The sequence below is a fragment of the Pleurodeles waltl genome, chromosome 9 (genome assembly GCF_031143425.1).
Source record: "Pleurodeles waltl isolate 20211129_DDA chromosome 9, aPleWal1.hap1.20221129, whole genome shotgun sequence".
Taxonomy (NCBI): Eukaryota; Metazoa; Chordata; class Amphibia; order Caudata; family Salamandridae; genus Pleurodeles; species Pleurodeles waltl.
The window spans coordinates 994,764,412-994,781,987 of record NC_090448.1 but is presented as its reverse complement, the minus strand read 5'-3'; the positions used below and the strand labels follow the sequence as shown (position 1 = coordinate 994,781,987).

At 42.8% G+C, this 17,576-nt stretch overlaps 1 protein-coding gene across 1 annotated transcript in view; it reads right to left on the bottom strand.

The window, feature by feature from the left end:
* Positions 1-17,324, bottom strand: part of ATG14 (autophagy related 14) — a 188,446-nt gene extending 171,122 nt beyond the window's left edge. Inside the window, exon 1 of the mRNA XM_069208533.1 lies at positions 16,987-17,324. Within this exon, the coding sequence (XP_069064634.1) occupies positions 16,987-17,195 (209 nt within the window). The 5' untranslated portion in view covers positions 17,196-17,324. The remainder of the gene's footprint in view (positions 1-16,986) is intronic.
* Between the last annotated feature and the right edge of the window lie 252 nt (positions 17,325-17,576).

The following is a 17,576-nucleotide window of genomic DNA, read 5'->3' as shown; positions in this document are numbered from 1 at the left end:
TGTGTGGGCGCCCCTGGATTAGCAGAGGTGCCCCTATGAACTTGAGTGCCAATTCCCTGGACTTCGAAAGTGCGGGGAAGCCATTCTAGCTATGTACTGGCCACTGGTCACTCACTACCTGTGGTCCAGCTAAATATTGGTACTCCAAACCTGGGCATGTTTGGTATCAAACAGGTCGGAATCATACCCCAATACAGATTCCAGTATTGGCGGCATGACTCCATGCACTCTAAGGGTTCCTCAGAGGATTCCCCCAGTCCTGCTCCTACCTGTCTTCCAGGGTCTGCGGGAAGCCCGCGCTGGAGCAGCCCCTTAAACATGATTCTGCCCTCCTGCTGCTTGACCAGCTCAAGCATGGGACAGCAGAACAAAGGTTTACCTGTAGGAGAGGGATGCAACTGCCTCTCCTTTGGAAATAGGTGTTACAGGGCTGGAGAGTGGGAGCCTCCACATGCCACTGGTTTGCTTTGAAGGGCACATTTGGTGCCCTCCTTGCATAATCCGGTTTGCACCAGTCCAGGGACCACTGGTCCCTACTCTGGCATGAAACACACAAAGGAAAGGGGAGTGTCCACTCCCTGTCCAGCACCACCTTGGGGGTGGGTCCCAGATATCCTCCAGGTGGCCACTTGGTTCTGCCATCTTGAAACAAGGTGTGCAGAGACCTCTGGGAGCATCTGACCAAGTAGGCCAGGTACCTGACGTCAGAGACTCCTCTTGATAGGTGGTCGCGCCAGGGAGTGACCAAACCCCCTTTCTGGGTTACATAGGGACTCCCTTGAGGGTGGGCCCCCAGATTTATCATGCAAAATTCCATCGAGACTCCTCTACAAAGACCTCTTCTGCGCCTGGCCTCCGGAACCACTGCCGGGCAACACAGTAACCGAACAAGAATACAATGCCTGAGAAGACCTTTCCTTGCAACATTGATGACAGGAGCTGCAGAAACAATCTGCAACATTTCCATGGCTGTGCATCCTCTGGGGTCTGCAAGACTTCAGCTGCACCAAGAAGCAAGAAGGAATCTCCCTTGGAGTTAAGGAGTCACTCCCCTGCATCAGCAGGCACCTAATGCAACAACATCCACCTGGTGGGATCTTCTGTCCACGGGATCTGCGAAAATTCTCCTATTTTAGTGGTTCTGAGGGATCCCCTGTGTCCTCTCTGCCTTCTGTCCAACGTGGAAGACGGTAAGCCCTTCCCACTGCCACTAGGACCGAATCCCTGTGCACAGTGACTGCTGCAGCAACCAAGGCTTATTGACTCCTGCTCTGAGGGCTCAAAGTAGCCCTAGCACTTTACCTCTGCCAGGACAGTCTCCCCTCTGCTGTTCCAGCGACGTGGGACTCCTCTTCAGGTGTGCTGCCTGGGCCTCACTGCGACATACTGTGCCTGCGGCTAGTGGGTTGCTTGTGGGGGCTCCGACTGCTTCTGCTGACTCTCCTCTCTTCTGAAAGACAGTCTGGACTCCCCTCCAAGGGACAAGTCCCCAGGACTGTGCTGGTCCTCCATAGCCCTGCAAAAATTCCACAGGCTCGCCTTGCATTTCCTTATTGGTGGCCATTCTCACCACTAACCCGTTTGCAATCCGGCGACCACCAAGGGACAGCTCATAGGTGACTTCAGGGACTCCTCTGCTGCTCCTGAACCCAGCAGCTGGACTTGAGTTGATAGTTTGGGGATGGGTTGGGAAGTTTTAATTCCATTGTTTTCTTTGTCCTTAATGCGTTTATGATTTGTAGTCATCCGCCACTGCGGATCTCTTCACCTACAAATAGTACGACTGTTGTTGTTCCAACAACTGGGTATGCAATATGTAATGCTCAACTAAAATGTTTATTAACACTGCTTCTACTACATTGACATGCTTAATAGATTTATATATGCTTCTGTAAAAACGCAATTTCTATGTTGATACTTCAAAAAAAAGGCAATAAAGTTTGTTTGAAAAAATAGATTCTGTGTTAAAGAGAAAGACTGTTGAAGCAATTATCTTCAAGATGTAACTATCAATAGGCATTGAATGGAATTAGGGTGATTAGCTTTTATCTGTCATGAGTAGATTGTGGATAAGATAATGGTTAGAGGCAGTGGAATTATAGGAATGTTAATCACAAATTGTTGCAGTACCACATAGCAGAGGTGTTGTCCATGTACACCAGCTCTACCTTCCGTTTGAGAGAGGGAAGAAGTGCCTCTGATCGCCCGGAGCGCCAACAGGTTGATGTGGAGCATGGACTCTGTCAGAGACCTGATGCCTCTGATCTCTGCCTCTCCCAGGTGACCACCTCATCCCAAGAGTGACACATCTGTTACTACTAGCAGATTTGGTTGGAGAAGGGAGAGGGATCTGCCTCTGACCGAATCGTGGTTTGTTAGTCACCACTGCAGATCTTGCACAGTCCCCTCCAATATATGGACCGTGTCGGCGAGATTGCCCTGATGCTGCGCCCACTGGAACTTCAGGTCTCACTACAGAGTTTGCATATGGCATGTGTCACCAGCAGGAGGCAGGAGGCCATGAGGCCTATAGCAGCCTCAGAATCATTCTCACAGATATCCAGGAGAGGCAGAAACATTGGTATCATAGCCTGAATATCCTGGACTCGCCGCTTGGGAGGATAAGCACAAAACTGCACTGTGTCCAGAACAGCTCTGATGAAACCGAGCATCTGACAGGGAGTCAGGTGTGACTTCTGCACATTTATAGTGAACCCTAGGGAATGCAGGAGGTCCGCCATAGTCTGGAGATGGGAGACGACAGCCTGCGGCGAGCCCATCTTCAACAGCCAGTCATCGAGATAGGGAGAAAGAACTCTGATCTGCACAGATGAGCTGCGACCACTGTTATCACCTTGGTGAAAACCCGAGGGGGTGCTGGTAGGGCCAAGGGGGAGCACGGTGAACCAAAATTACTCGTGGCCTACCGTGAACCACAAGTAACACCTGTTGGTAGGCAGGACGGGAATGTGGAAGTAAGCGTCCTTCAAGTCCAACACTACCATCCAGTCTCCTAGGGCCAAGGCAGATAGAACCTGAGACAGAGTTAGCATTTTAAACTTCTCCTTGAGGAAGAGAAGGAGGGAGCAAAGGTCTAGGATAAGGCAGGGGCCATTGCCTTTTTTCTGAGTTGGGCAAGAGTCACTCTGGCTCCCAGAAATTGGAGAGGCACGGAACCGACCTAGAAGCAGGCTCCACAGACAGAGTCCTAGAAGGACGATACCCCCTTTCCCTCGTCTCGTCGGCCGATGGACAGGGTGAAATCGAAGAACGCTTGTTCTTCTTTTACTTTTTTTGTGCCTCGCATTACCTGATCAGACCGAAGACTTGAACTGGGATGACGACAAGGGGGGGGCACTCCAAGACCAATCCCAGAACCTTCCCTCTTGACAGAGATTGAGCCTAACCCGGAGCCAGGCGCCAGGCCACCAGGAGCTTTAGGGACCACTCCCTCAAAGCTTTCGGACTCATGGCCCAATCTCAGAGCACATCTTCGGGTCATGGTTGCGCTCCAGACACCAAAGGCACATGAGGTGCAGATCTGTCATGGACATCACCTAATGGCAGGATCTGCAGGGCTTGAATCGGGTTTTACATGAAGACATCCTCAATGCCCCAGAAGTGTTAACACTCAAAAGTTCTTTGACAAAAAGTCAAAAAAGACCACTCAAAAAGTGACTGAGGGGTAGCTCTTTCTTCAGATCAGCACTGGCTGGAGCGGAAAGAAAAGAACCAACATCAGCGGGCCGGGTTGGCACCTATATAGGACCCGCAACACAATATCCGGCACGGACGACACCAAAGACAGGTGCCGAGCCCATCAATGCCACCCAATGGAGCTCAGGGGTACTGCTCGAGAGAAATATACCGATCCAGACTGTCGCCTGGGGAAATTCTAAGGTAAAGAATCTGCTACTAGATGTCTCTATCAGAGACCACCACTACCTTTCAATACTGCCAAAAAGCAAAATATTTGCAATAGATGGCAGGGCTCGAAAAATCTACTCGATCACTCGCTATGGCAGGTTTTATTTTATGAGGTCGAGCTATTTTTAGATTCCACTTGACCCTTCTGGCAACTGGACAAAGAAGAGGTGTTCTGTTCAGTCATAAACTGAATTAGCGATTAAGATGTCTTTAAATCTTATTCTTCTCAAATTTGCTCTGTGTTCAGAGACAGAGGTCAAAAGTCAGTTTGTCTTCTTGCAATGCAATTACTTTTCCTTGTGACTGCAGAGTTCCATGATTTTGTAAGGTGAACTGTCTGACCTATGTGAAATGAAACGCTTTTGGTATCAGGTTTTTCCTAACAAAACATTTCTATAACTAAGTTAACTTTACAAACATTTCCAAAAATATTTCAGTAGCTGTGAAAGACCATCTGTTTGTACTTCTGTGTGAGGAAAAAAATATTTTAATAGGAAGAAAAAAAAGTCTGAACACTTTACTTGGTGATGTCAAATGATAAATGTTTTCTGAAACCCACTTTTCGCAGATTATTGTTAATACACTATATAGTTTTATCAGTAAAGTTGCAAGTTAGTGGGAAGGTTTTTGGACATTTCTTGGAAATTGACTGTCTGTAAATGACAGTGCGCTACCACATCATGCTTTAGTAATATGTTTATTTAAAGTGAGTGTTTAAACATAAACTGAGAAACACTCCTGCCCTGATGGCAAAGCTATTAGTACACTAGGAGGCAAGTCATGCATGGATCATGTGTACCCTATATGAGGGCTAGATTTATTACACACGGAGCAAATGTTTAGTGTATTTAATCAAACAAAAGATGATTTTTTTTTTTTTTTTTTTTTACACCAGAAATGCTAAACTCACATTTTTGAAGGTGCACTCATATGTGAGAATGAAGAAAAAGGCAACTGTAAAATACAATATTTGCCTAGGATCACACAATTTGAGACCACTTTCCGGGTCAAGTACATTACAGTTAGGTCGAGTAGATTATTGAAGCTACTCGACCTGCAGGTCTAGTAACATTATTATGATTTTCAAGGCCTGGATGGACAGCTTGGATAGAGACATTTGAAGATTTCATGGAGATGCACTTGAAGAGACTGATAATAGAAAGATTATCAAATATCTCAAATAGCTTGCTGACGATGGTATGAAATAAATCAAAGAAAATGCTGAGAACTGACGAAGTCATGTACAGTTAGATCAAAAATGTGCTGAATCGCAAATTCAATCCAGTTCTAAATGTTGGATTATGAACAATATGTTTTCAGTCAAGAACGTCAAAGAGATGGTGAAACAATTGATGAGTTTGTGGAAAGACGTGATGCAGTCAGACACAGTAAGTTCAGTGCAGTTAATGATGAAGAAGCCATGCGTCTTAGAGTTATTGTTGGATGCTTGTCCGATTCATTCAGACAATGAATGTTGAGAGAAACTCTTAGTCTGGAGCGAGTGCTGATGGCTGCCAGAGCTGAGGAATGTGCTTAGAGACAAGCTGCCTATTTGAAGGCCCGAGGTGCCCAAAGCAAGTCAGTCATTACTGTGAAAAGTAATCCAAAGCAAATGACTGAGGGACACAAAGTGATGTATACAGGGAGTGCAGAATTATTAGGCAAATGAGTATTTTGACCACATCATCCTCTTTATGCATGTTGTCTTACTCCAAGCTATATAGGCTCGAAAGCCTACTACCAATTAAGCATATTAGGTGATGTGCATCTCTGTAATGAGAAGGGGTGTGGTCTAATGACATCAACACCCTATATCAGGTGTGCATAATTATTAGGCAACTTCCTTTCCTTTGGCAAAAAGGGTCAAAAGAAGGACTTGACAGGCTCAGAAAAGTCAAAAATAGTGAGATATCTTGCAGAGGGATGCAGCACTCTTAAAATTGCAAAGCTTCTGAAGCGTGATCATCGAACAATCAAGCATTTCATTCAAAATAGTCAACAGGGTCGCAAGAAGCGTGTGGAAAAACCAAGGCGCAAAATAACTGCCCATGAACTGAGAAAAGACAAGCGTGCAGCTGCCACGATGCCACTTGCCACCAGTTTGGCCATATTTCAGAGCTGCAACATCACTGGAGTGCCCAAAAGCACAAGGTGTGCAATACTCAGAGACATGGCCAAGGTAAGAAAGACTGAAAGACGACCACCACTGAACAAGACACACAAGCTGAAACGTCAAGACTGGGCCAAGAAATATCTCAAGACTGATTTTTATAAGGTTTTATGGACTGATGAAATGAGAGTGAGTCTTGATGGGCCAGATGGATGGGCCCGTGGCTGGATTGGTAAAGGGCAGAGAGCTCCAGTCCGACTCAGACGCCAGCAAGGTGGAGGTGGAGTACTGGTTTGGGCTGGTATCATCAAAGATGAGCTTGTGGGGCCTTTTCGGGTTGAGGATGGAGTCAAGCTCAACTCCCAGTCCTACTGCCAGTTCCTGGAAGACACCTTCTTCAAGCAGTGGTACAGGAAGAAGTCTGCATCCTTCAAGAAAAACATGATTTTCATGCAGGACAATGCTCCATCACACACGTCCAAGTACTCCACAGTGTGGCTGGCAAGAAAGGGTATAAAAGAAGGAAATCTAATGACATGGCCTCCTTGTTCACCTGATCTGAACCCCATTGAGAACCTGTGGTCCATCATCAAATGTGAGATTTACAAGGAGGGAAAACAGTACACCTCTCTGAACAGTGTCTGGGAGGCTGTGGTTGCTGCTGCACGCAATGTTGATGGTGAACAGATCAAAACACTGACAGAATCCATGGATGGCAGGCTTTTGAGTGTCCTTGCAAAGAAAGGTGGCTATATTGGTCACTGATTTGTTTTTGTTTTGTTTTTGAATGTCAGAAATGTATATTTGTAAATGTTGAGATGTTATATTGGTTTCACTGGTAATAATAAATAATTGAAATGGGTATATATTTTTTTTGTTAAGTTGCCTAATAATTATGCACAGTAATAGTCACCTGCACACACAGATATCCCCCTAACATAGCTAAAACTAAAAACATACTAAAAACTACTTCCAAAAATATTCAGCTTTGATATTAATGAGTTTTTGGGTTCATTGAGAACATGGTTGTTGTCCAATAATAAAATTAATCCTCCAAAATACAACTTGCCTAATAATTCTGCACTCCCTGTACACATAAAAAGAAGTTGTGTTTTAGGTGTGGATTTTCGTTTCCACATGAAGGAAAGTGTCCTGCCATTTGACAGATATATAAAGGCTGTGGGAAAGAGAACCATTTTGCGATGGTATGTAAAGCGAAGAAAAATGTGTGTCACAGTGCAAAGACAAAATAGCTGCCAGAACGCTCCAGAAGCAACATTCAATGAATGTCCACAAGGCCAAGCGGCGACATCAGTTGAGGGAAATGGATACTTAATGAAGTCGATCATAATTTAATCATTGTCAAACAATTCTTCTGCCTCTATAATTATTGAAAGTGATTGTGCCATGTCGAAATTTACCTCAGAAAAATATGCATGTCAGACTGGTTGCATGTGAAGAAAATGTCAGTTAAAGAAAAGTCGACATGCCAAAGCAGCAAAATGGTACAAACACGGTCCGAAGATTACATTGAAAATAAATGGGTCTTCGATACCTTTCATAAACGACAGTGGTGCATTGATATATATATAATAATTCCTGAAGAGAAATGCAATGAACTGTCTCCATTACAGTGGCTTACGCTGTCGAAGACCAAGTGTGTAATTGGTTTGCATTGAAGACCATAAAGAGTCATGGTTCATTCGTAGAGAGAGTGAAACATATGAAAACAACGGTACAAGCACCGATCCATGTGCTTCAAGGTACAGCGTCAAATGCCTGCTTGCTCAGTTTCAATGCAGCTACTGATATGGGACTGATTTCTGTGAATTACAACATGGAGGCTCACCACAAAATAGTAAATCAATTCCCTTTGTTGTTTCATGGTTTAGGTAAGCGAAAGACTATGAAAGTTAAACTGCACATTAATGAGGATGTCCATACTGTTGCTTAGAGACATGGACAAATGGCTTTTCATTTACAAGAAGCTGCTGAAAAAGAACTTGAATTGTTACTTAAGCATGACATTATTGAGTAGTACAACACCATGGGTTTCTCCTATTTTCCTAAAAAAGGAGCTGTGCGCATGTGCACTGACCTGCATCAGGCAAACAAAGGAACTGAACAAGAACAACATCCAGGGCCACACATTGCTGACATGATAACGCAATTGCATGGTGCAAAGTTCTTTTCTTGACTTGATTTAAATAAAGGTCATCATCAGTTAGAACTTGAAGAAAGCTGTAGGTACATTACAACCTTTTCTACACATGTTGGTTTGCTTAGATACAAGAGACTTAGATTTGGTGTGTCATCAGCTATGGAACTTTACCAAGACATCACATGACATGTGAATGCCTAACTATAGCATGGATACTCAAAGTACGGCCTGAGGGTCACATGCGGTTCCCCTGACCTTTACATGTGACCCCCTGGGCAGCAGGAGCACTGGGCCATGTTTTACTTGACTCAGCTCTAACAATAAAAAGATACTAAATAGACAGGCAATCATTGTTTTCAAGGTTAACTGAAGTTAAAGAAAGAAAGTAACTAGGGAGTCCTGCGCTTCACTTTAGAAACACGTTCATTTTTAAAGACATCTTACTGCAAATGTGTAAAACTATGACAGTAACTTAAAATTAAAAAAAGGGAAGTTAACACGCAGAACCTTTTCACCCAAGTACAATTTATCATATCAGTGCATTGAGAAGTATTATCTTAAAAGTCATAGTTTTCAAACATGGATTAAAAACATTAATTCTTCCCCTACCCTGACACACATGCCAATAGAGAACTGAAGAGGCAAGTCAATTGTTATATGCACTTTTTGGGTGGCCTAGGTTCCTATTATGAACTAACAACATTATAGGCCACTCTCGCCCGACCGCCACCCCACCGGATATAAGAGCGGTTGGTTAAGCTGGGAAGAGAATAGAGATTCTAAGGATGAAGTGGATGACCATCAAATTCAAGGAAATTCTCCTGGAGCCCGGCCACGTCTAACTGGGTACCCTGGCCCTACCCATGGCACCCAGATTGCAAAGATGGGGACTGTAGGGTGAAGCCTGAAGGCCCTTGCGGTCCCAGCCATCTCTCCGCCTCCTGCAGCCAGTAGATTATTATTATTATTATTATATATATATTACCTAGTGATATTTAGTACCATGTTTCCATAGAAAAAACATTTTTGGGCTTGCTATGTCATTGGCACGATTTGATGAATCTTCGTGACATTTTCCAAAAAAGTAGCCCAGTGATTCTTGTTGCGCATAGAAAGTTTCAGGGCGATCCATCAAACTGGGGCCCAAAAAAAAAAAAAAAAAAAAAAAAAAGGGAAGAAGAGGGGTCAAAAAAAGTTGTGTTTCCCATGTTAATTTCCACAAGACATTTAGGCACGACTACAGCCCAAATCACTAGACAGAATTACACCAAATCTGACAGAAAGCTACCAGTCAGTACGCAAATTGTGCTTTCGCTTATTTGAAGTAAATCCGTTCAGTAGTTTTAGAGACATCGAAGGGAAAATAAATTTGTATATCTAGAGTAGCGGAAAAAAGATGAGCTGGTGCAGGGAAGTGCACAGCTCTGATTGGCTGCCAACACTTCAAACCTGGAAGTGTTGCCAGCCGTCTTGGGACTCCGCTTCAGCTCAGTGCCAAAAAATAAAAAATAAGTGCGGGCTCCTGCGCTTTTTATTTTTCTTAAAGCCCTCGGGTGGGCCAGATCCCTGGGGCATTTATAACTTTGAATGTGTGTGTGCCTCTGCGACCACCACCTTCCATATTACAAACATATGTTTATTATATGTGCAGGGGGCCTCATGGCCCCTTGCGCCCCCAGGGACTACCACCTCTCCAGGACCAACACTCCCCCAGGGCTATACACAAAATATGTGTGCGTGCAGCACGTTCCCCCCGCCCCCTCCCCTGGGGGACTATCAGCTCCTGGAGCACCAATTACAATGAAGTGCATGGGCATGGCACCCCTGGGAACCACCACCTCCACGGGGTTAAAAAAAAAAAAAAAAGTTAAAATATATATATATATATATATATATATATATATGTCGTCTTTTTCGGAACCTCAAGCCCACCACCTCCCCAGGGCTATGTTTGTTGGAGGGGGGGCTCTGCAGCCCCCCTTGAGGAACCCCTGATGGCCCTGGGGACTGCCATGCCACAGGGCAGACTCCTGCTATGCCCTGGGGTGCCCACCCACAGGACAAAGCTGTTTGCTTTTGCTTGGTGGGAGCTGACTGCTTTCACCATGCAAAAGCAAACATAACTCCGCTTTCTAACAGTGGGATCTGTCAAAGAGATCCTGCTGTCAGAAAGGGGAGTTTTCATCTGTCTTCCCTGCATGCAGATAGCGTGCAGGGAGGACAGATGAAAATATTGCTCTAGCAAGCAGGGAGCTGCTATTAAAAGGCCTTGAGGATCCCCCACGGTCCCAGATAGCCCATAAAGGAACAAAAAGGGAAAAAACATTTAACACCTGTTGCCTAATGGTTAAGATCTCAGACACTCACACTGAAAGTTGAGGGTTCTACTCCAGGTGTGCCCGTGTTTATTTCCCATCTTTAATTTATTTTCAAATTCAAAAGTTTAAGGCTCATAATGAAAGGTGATGTCACTATTTATTTATTTGACAAATACATGTTTTTTTTCATTTTCTCCAGAAATCTCATTCTAAGTATATCATCCTTCAAAGCCTAAAAAAAACTCTCTCTCTTTCTCCCACTACCACTCAGACCCTTACGCACCCCCTCACAGACCCACTTACACTCACGCACCCAATCACAGTCCCATTGAGACACTGATGCACCCACTCACAGACCCACTAACACCCTCATGCACCCACTCACAGACCTGCGCAGACACTGATGCACCCACTAAGACACTGATGACCGCACTCTCACACCCAGACAGACTCTCACAGCCACTCTCCCCCCTCAATATACCCACTTACACCTATTCCCACACCCAGAGAGACAGGTTGCAGCCAACTCTCGCTGCGCACAGCCAAAGGGCTGTGTGCACGTAGGGTTGGGTTGTTAGGGGGGGTTGGCCGCAGGGTCTGGCTGCAGGCCAGCCTTGAGGGCAACCGCTGCCACACACAGGCGAAGGCCGTGCACGATGCAAGGTTGGGTGCTGATAGGGGGTTGGCCTCTTGGAAGTGGTTGGATTAACATTTAGTAATAAAAATTTATATACGTAATAAAAAAACATAGAAATTTACTGGAAAAAAACAAAGGTTACAGGGATGTTACAGTTAGGAAATCAAATTTAAAAAAAAAAAAACATAGAAATTGACCGGAAAAAAAAAAAGTTAGGCTGACATTTTAAACTCACAAAACCATAGAAATTCACCTGTTATAGTTAGGGTTACCTCAAGTAACTATAAATCGTACCCCAAGGTCGCGTGTCCTTGCCATGCACTGCTTATTACCCAACAAATTGCAGCACTCATGGCATCTTAGATAAAATCATTGATAAGATCAATGTAATATTTTCAGTAACTTTTTTTTAATTTAAAAAAACTGTGCATGGCGGGGCGTGAGTTATAATTACCTTAGGGCATGACTTATAGTTGCCTGAGATAAATATAACAGTTGAATTTCTATGGTTTTGTACGTTCAAAATGTCAACATAACTATACCGCTCCTGTAACTTTTTTTTTTCCAGTGAATATATATATATATATATATATATATATATATATATATATATATGAAAGAAAAGATGTCCTGATCTGCGTGTTACGGCGCACTTAATTCTCCGGTGGTGCTGGTTTGAGACAGGACAACCATATTTTCAAAAAACAAGATTCTCTTTCTGTTTTAGCAAGAGAAAACCGCACTCTGTCGTTGTGCCAAAAATACCTTAACTTTTAATACATTAGTGAGATCATAAACAAACAAACAGGAATCCCCTGATGCGTTTCGGTCTCACCAGACCTTGTTCACAGGTGTTTCCTGTGTATTGATTTCGGCGCTTTAAATAAAGTACTCCAAAGTAACAGAAAAAATACTCAAGTTACACCACTTATCAAGGGTTACTCCATAACATCACTAAATATATATACTTTAACAAAGAAGAATTAAACGTTTTTCTATATACATATTTACCAAATTGTAACAGTGTTTTGACTACAATCCAAGGTGTTTTTCACTGAGTTACACATTGCATTCTGGTATATGTAGTTTATAGCATTTCATTAAATCAAATTATTTTTAAATGTATGTCATAAGATCTTGTTTCGGCGACCAATGGAGACTTCAAAACAGTTTCTGAGGTGTGTTAACAAAATATAGGGGCCCTCATTAGTTTTTAATTTATATTCACATTGGATTCATATTGATGTATTGCATGTTACCTACAATAGCACAATCCCCAAAGTTTCTTTTAAACAAGGCCCTCGCTAATTCCTGCACCTCTGATGTAAGAAAATTAATGTTTGGGTATTATTCCTTCAGTCAATTTACATTGATAGCACCAAAATTGTATATCTAACTGACAAATGACAACGGGAAAGAAAGCATCTTATGAATTGGTGGAAATGACATAAAATAAATGAATGGCAACATCTTATGAGCTATGACAACTCTTATAGGTGTACAAATAACTCCTCATCCTGGTTTAAACCTAGCGGGGTGAGAAATCGGATATCAAGTATATGTCTGGATTCTAGTTGACGCAATTTCTTTTCTCTGTCACCACCACGTTCTGATTTTAGTACCTGATCAATTACATAGAATGTCATGAGTTCCCACTTGCTATCATGTTTCTGTTCCATATGTCTTGCTGTTGCATAGCTCCTATCTATATTGATAGTTGCTCGAATATGTTCTAAAATTCGCTTTTTAGTCTCACATATGGTACTGCCAATAATAATAGAGTTCTCTCATCTTGTGTCAATTCATGATTGGAGAGATTAACTATTAAGTTTACATCCTGTTCCAATTTATTTGGACTGCTCAATTCTTTTGTTTGCTTCTCAGTGGGTATCCTCTTATTTTTTTCTAGGTCCCCTCCTTGTTTTCCGATGTTTCCTCGTTCTGTTGTTGTGAATAGTGATATTCTTTGCACATATTCATTTAGACAATTTGTGTAGCATAGGGCACGTTCTGTGGTGGTGGGGAGCTTGGTTTTTAATGCACAACATTTAATTTATTTTTAATAGACTACATGTCCCACAATGCACCAATAGGGGTCATAGGAGAGACACTATAAATAGGGGACATGGAGATAGGACTAAGTTACTGTGATCAAGACCAGTAGGTCGAAACGCGTCAGTGGTGAAGGATGGTGATTTAATCCTGACTGCAATAAAAAGAAATAATTTCCTCCTGGAGTGCGGTGGTGAAGTTGCTTGCAACATACATACACACACCTGCCACATGACAAAATGGAGAACAACTAAGAGAAAGCAGGGTCTGCTTTCCTGGCTGTTGTGTGACACTGAGGTACTCTCCTCCTTCTAGACAAGAATGAGAGGACAGTACTACAGAGTTCAGTGCACCTTTATTCCAGTCCTTGCTCTGCCCTCCAACCCCCCCACCTTAAATTTCACAACCTCCATCTCCCCCCTCTCATCTTGGGTGCACACTAGGAGGGTTATCTAATGCATAATTCCAGCAGCTGTGAGTGTGCTAGTGATGGTGGAGGAATCAAGAGAGGGGCTGAGACAAGTGATCTGCAAAAGCCAGCATTTCTTTTATCTATAAATTCCTTAAAGGAAAATCCGATTGCCCTGTTGCGGTCCATCACTGACAATTTTCACACTTGTCAGACCCGAGGGTGCAGTTGAAAATTCAAGAGGCCCCTTCTTGGACACTGGCTTCCACAGGTTGCCACCTTTCCAAAATACAAATACTTGCTATTTGCGCATGCTCTAAGAGTATGTAAATGTTGAGGTGGTATACTTAAACAGAACTTTATAAAGAATCATTTGTAACATGACCTTTCAGTTTTTATTTACTTATCAGTCAGGGATCACAACGGGAGCTCTAGGAGCATGTTCTAAAGTGATTTTTGTTATATTTTCTATTCAAAGTATGGCATGATAAGGGGAAAAAGTACCTCCTTTCTCCTTCTTTGCTACTCCATCTCTTCCATTAATCGTTCCTTTTTTTTTTTTTTGCAGTTTTACAGAGCTCGAACTCAGCTCAACTGTATTAGAGTGCTTTAGATGAGCACCAGCTACAATGATTAGGTCGAAGTGTACCACAGAGCACAGCTGTCTGACTTGCCAAAGACTTCTCAGGGACATTCTGAAAACTTACCTGAACATACACTGTGCTCATTACTTTGCACTGGCTTTGTAACTCACATTTGCTTGCATTCCTTTTTGCTGGCTTTATTTGCTTTAGGCTGTCCAGCATGTCTTTGTCCTTTGTGCGGAGCATAGTCTGTTTACCACCTCTCTGATTAGGTCCTTTTATTCTTCTATGATTGCTCACTTTCTGGGAACTTGTTTTTCTTTTTGTCAGGCACTCAATAAGAGTAGATGTGTTTTCAGTTATCCGCCTTGTATGCTAATTCAGGAAGAAGTAAACATGCTATATTTCTTTGAAAAGGTTTTCTGCCGCCTATCTTTCTGCTTGACTAATTCTACGTATTGTTACCAGTGTGAGTTCAATCTTGCGTGCCTGTGAGGAACAATGTTCTGTCTTCACGCTTGTTTACTTTGGTCAATGCTCTGAACCAATAGCATACCATAAGGAATCATCTTTCTCAGTTTTGCGCCCATGCCACAGGAAGTAGAGAAGTGGGGGGACTGAAACACCCCCAAATTACCATATTGGGGTTCAGAAGTGAATACTCAAAAGGAATGTACATGTTATTATCTTGTCACATTTGCTTCACATTCAAAGACAGAGGTCAAATATTAAGCTCTGTCTTCAAGGGAGCTTGATGTTAATTTTTTTTCTCTGACTGCAAAGTGAAAGAATTTATGTGACAACCTTTCTGGGTATGGGAATGTAAAAAGGATGTAGGGTGTTATTTTTTTCCAGTACTTAACAAAATGTAAATGTCTGTAAGTAAGCGGTACAAATATTTCAGAATTAGAAAAGCACAAATGAAACACATTTTTTTGTAATCGTGAAGTGTGGTGGAAACATATTTTAATAGGATCAAAACAAAATCAATATATTTGCTGATGTCGATTTCTACACATTGTTTGTGCACTGTATAGTTTTATCACTAAAACTGTATGTATGTGCAAATGTAATAGTCGTTTAAACTGAAAGATGTGTTTACTGTACTGACTATGTGCTACTACACCATGCATACTCCAATTGACAACGCTCTACTCCACTCTGACTCTCTATCCCACTTTACTCTACAATATCCCATGCTACTCTACTCCATTGTACACCACTCCGCTTTACAACACCCTACTCCACACACCACTCTACGCCATTCCATTTTATGCCACTGTATTACAATCCACTCTGTGACTCGCTACACCAGTTGTTCTTAACCTTTTTAACTTCTGTGGAACCCCACTTCACCATTACTGGAACCCAGGGACCCCCACTGAATACTAATTGGAAACCGGAGATCCTGACTGAGTCATTACGGGAAGCCAGCCTACAGCATTTTTTATTATTTAAACCACAAAACAATATACAAGTTGTTGAAATATTTGATTTAATTCACAAACAAATATATTCGTATTTAAAAAAATATTTAAAAATCTAAATTTTCATTTTAGTGGGAAGCACCGAGCTTTCAATAAAGGAAAGCTCTGTGCCCATACTATATTCTCTTTGATGCTCTTGCATGAATCGATCTGAGGATAACAACTTAATTTTTAGCATCTATTTTCTAATTACTTCACATTCACTGAACATTTTGTTTCTTTGGTTCTACACACTTTATTAATCTATTATTATTTAATTTTATAAGCAGTCACAAACCCCCTGAGTAGGCTTGTGGACCCCCATGGGTGCCCGGACCTCAGATTAATTATTTTCAGCTCCATCACAAACTTCCACAATATTTTTAGACTATATATGTTGCCTACTATTAAGCCACTTGATATGAAATAATCTAAGGTGCAGAAATAATTATTTTGTCTTACTTGTCAAGTTCTGCACAAACAATATTTTGGCATTATAGAGGTACATCTCAGGAGACTTTATCCTTTCACGTTAAACAAAAAAGTGTACACAGGTTAGTAGCACTAAATATTTGTTGAATAACTTGTTTTTTTTTCCTTTGTAAATTAGCCGAACTATGTCGTAAAATATATTATTCTACAGCCAAAGCACTGTACCTCCGAGATTAGGTCACACAGATTATACGATAATTTGTAATTTCAGAAGGAGAAAAGATTGTGGCTCTGTCACCATACAGTTGCTAAAATGGAGTAGACAACTTTTGCTCTATACATATGAGTAAAAATGTAGACATCTGTATACATAAAAATCTGAAACACTAATTCCCTACAAGTATTTTTTCGCAAAATATCACATAACCGTCGTAGCTTTATACAACATATTATTAGCTAATCAGTCACTCCAAAAATGCTTGTGTACGCTGAGCCATGTTACGCCGTTGGAAGTTGTAGCAAAGCCTGCCAAACCGCATTTGAAAGTTCCCCGACAAATGGCGCACTGATGCGTTCTACACAAAGTTTCAGTATAAACTGACAGTGCCATGCAGTGTATGTGTGAGGAGAGGCTAAATCAGAAACTAGTTTTTAATGGCAGTTGGAAGGTTAGGGGGCACGATCCGTTAGTACAGAGACAGTTGTGTACAACCTTTAAAAGGGCCATGTTTCACAACACTGGCACCGGATCCTGCTCTGGTCCTGCACAGCCATGACTCAGGAATAAAGTAGTGACTCGGGAAGAAAGGCGCCAAAGTGTTACCACCACCTACCCGCTACACCTAGGCTATAGGTACACCCTGCCCTTTACACCCTGACCCCGAACTCACCTCTCGGTGTCGCGGACGTCAAAGTAAACGAAGTCGCCTTTCTGCACACACTTGGCGCAGGTCAGCCTCCGCCGGGTGCTATTGCAGAGCGGGCACCTCTCCACTGCTACGTACAGCCCCTCGGCATCGTCCACCGCCTCCAGCAGCCCGGCGCTGCACCGCGGCTCCCAGAGTGACACCCGGGAACCTCTACCACTGTAAGAAGCCATGATGGCCTGCCATCCGCACCGGTCACGTGGGACTTTTGTTTTCAAAGCAGGGCATCACGGTTCCAGCTGATGCCCGGAGAGGGCTTCCAACAACAACCTCCACCCTCCTTAGAAATGCGGATGAACATGGGCGGTGTTACGTCATGAGCAGCGGCCATTTTAAGATCAGGCTAAATATAATCCAGTGGGGAATGGCTACCCATTTCTCGAAAACAAGTTGCTCAAGATTGAGGGTAGTTTAACCGTAATGGGTTTATAAACTGTAGCGCTCGTTTAGCCAGTGAGTAGCCTATAATCCGAACTATCAAAAGCCGCGGAGATACGGTTGTAACGTCACATAGACTCCTGTTCTGCTAGGAAAGAAAACACAGCTCAGAAAAC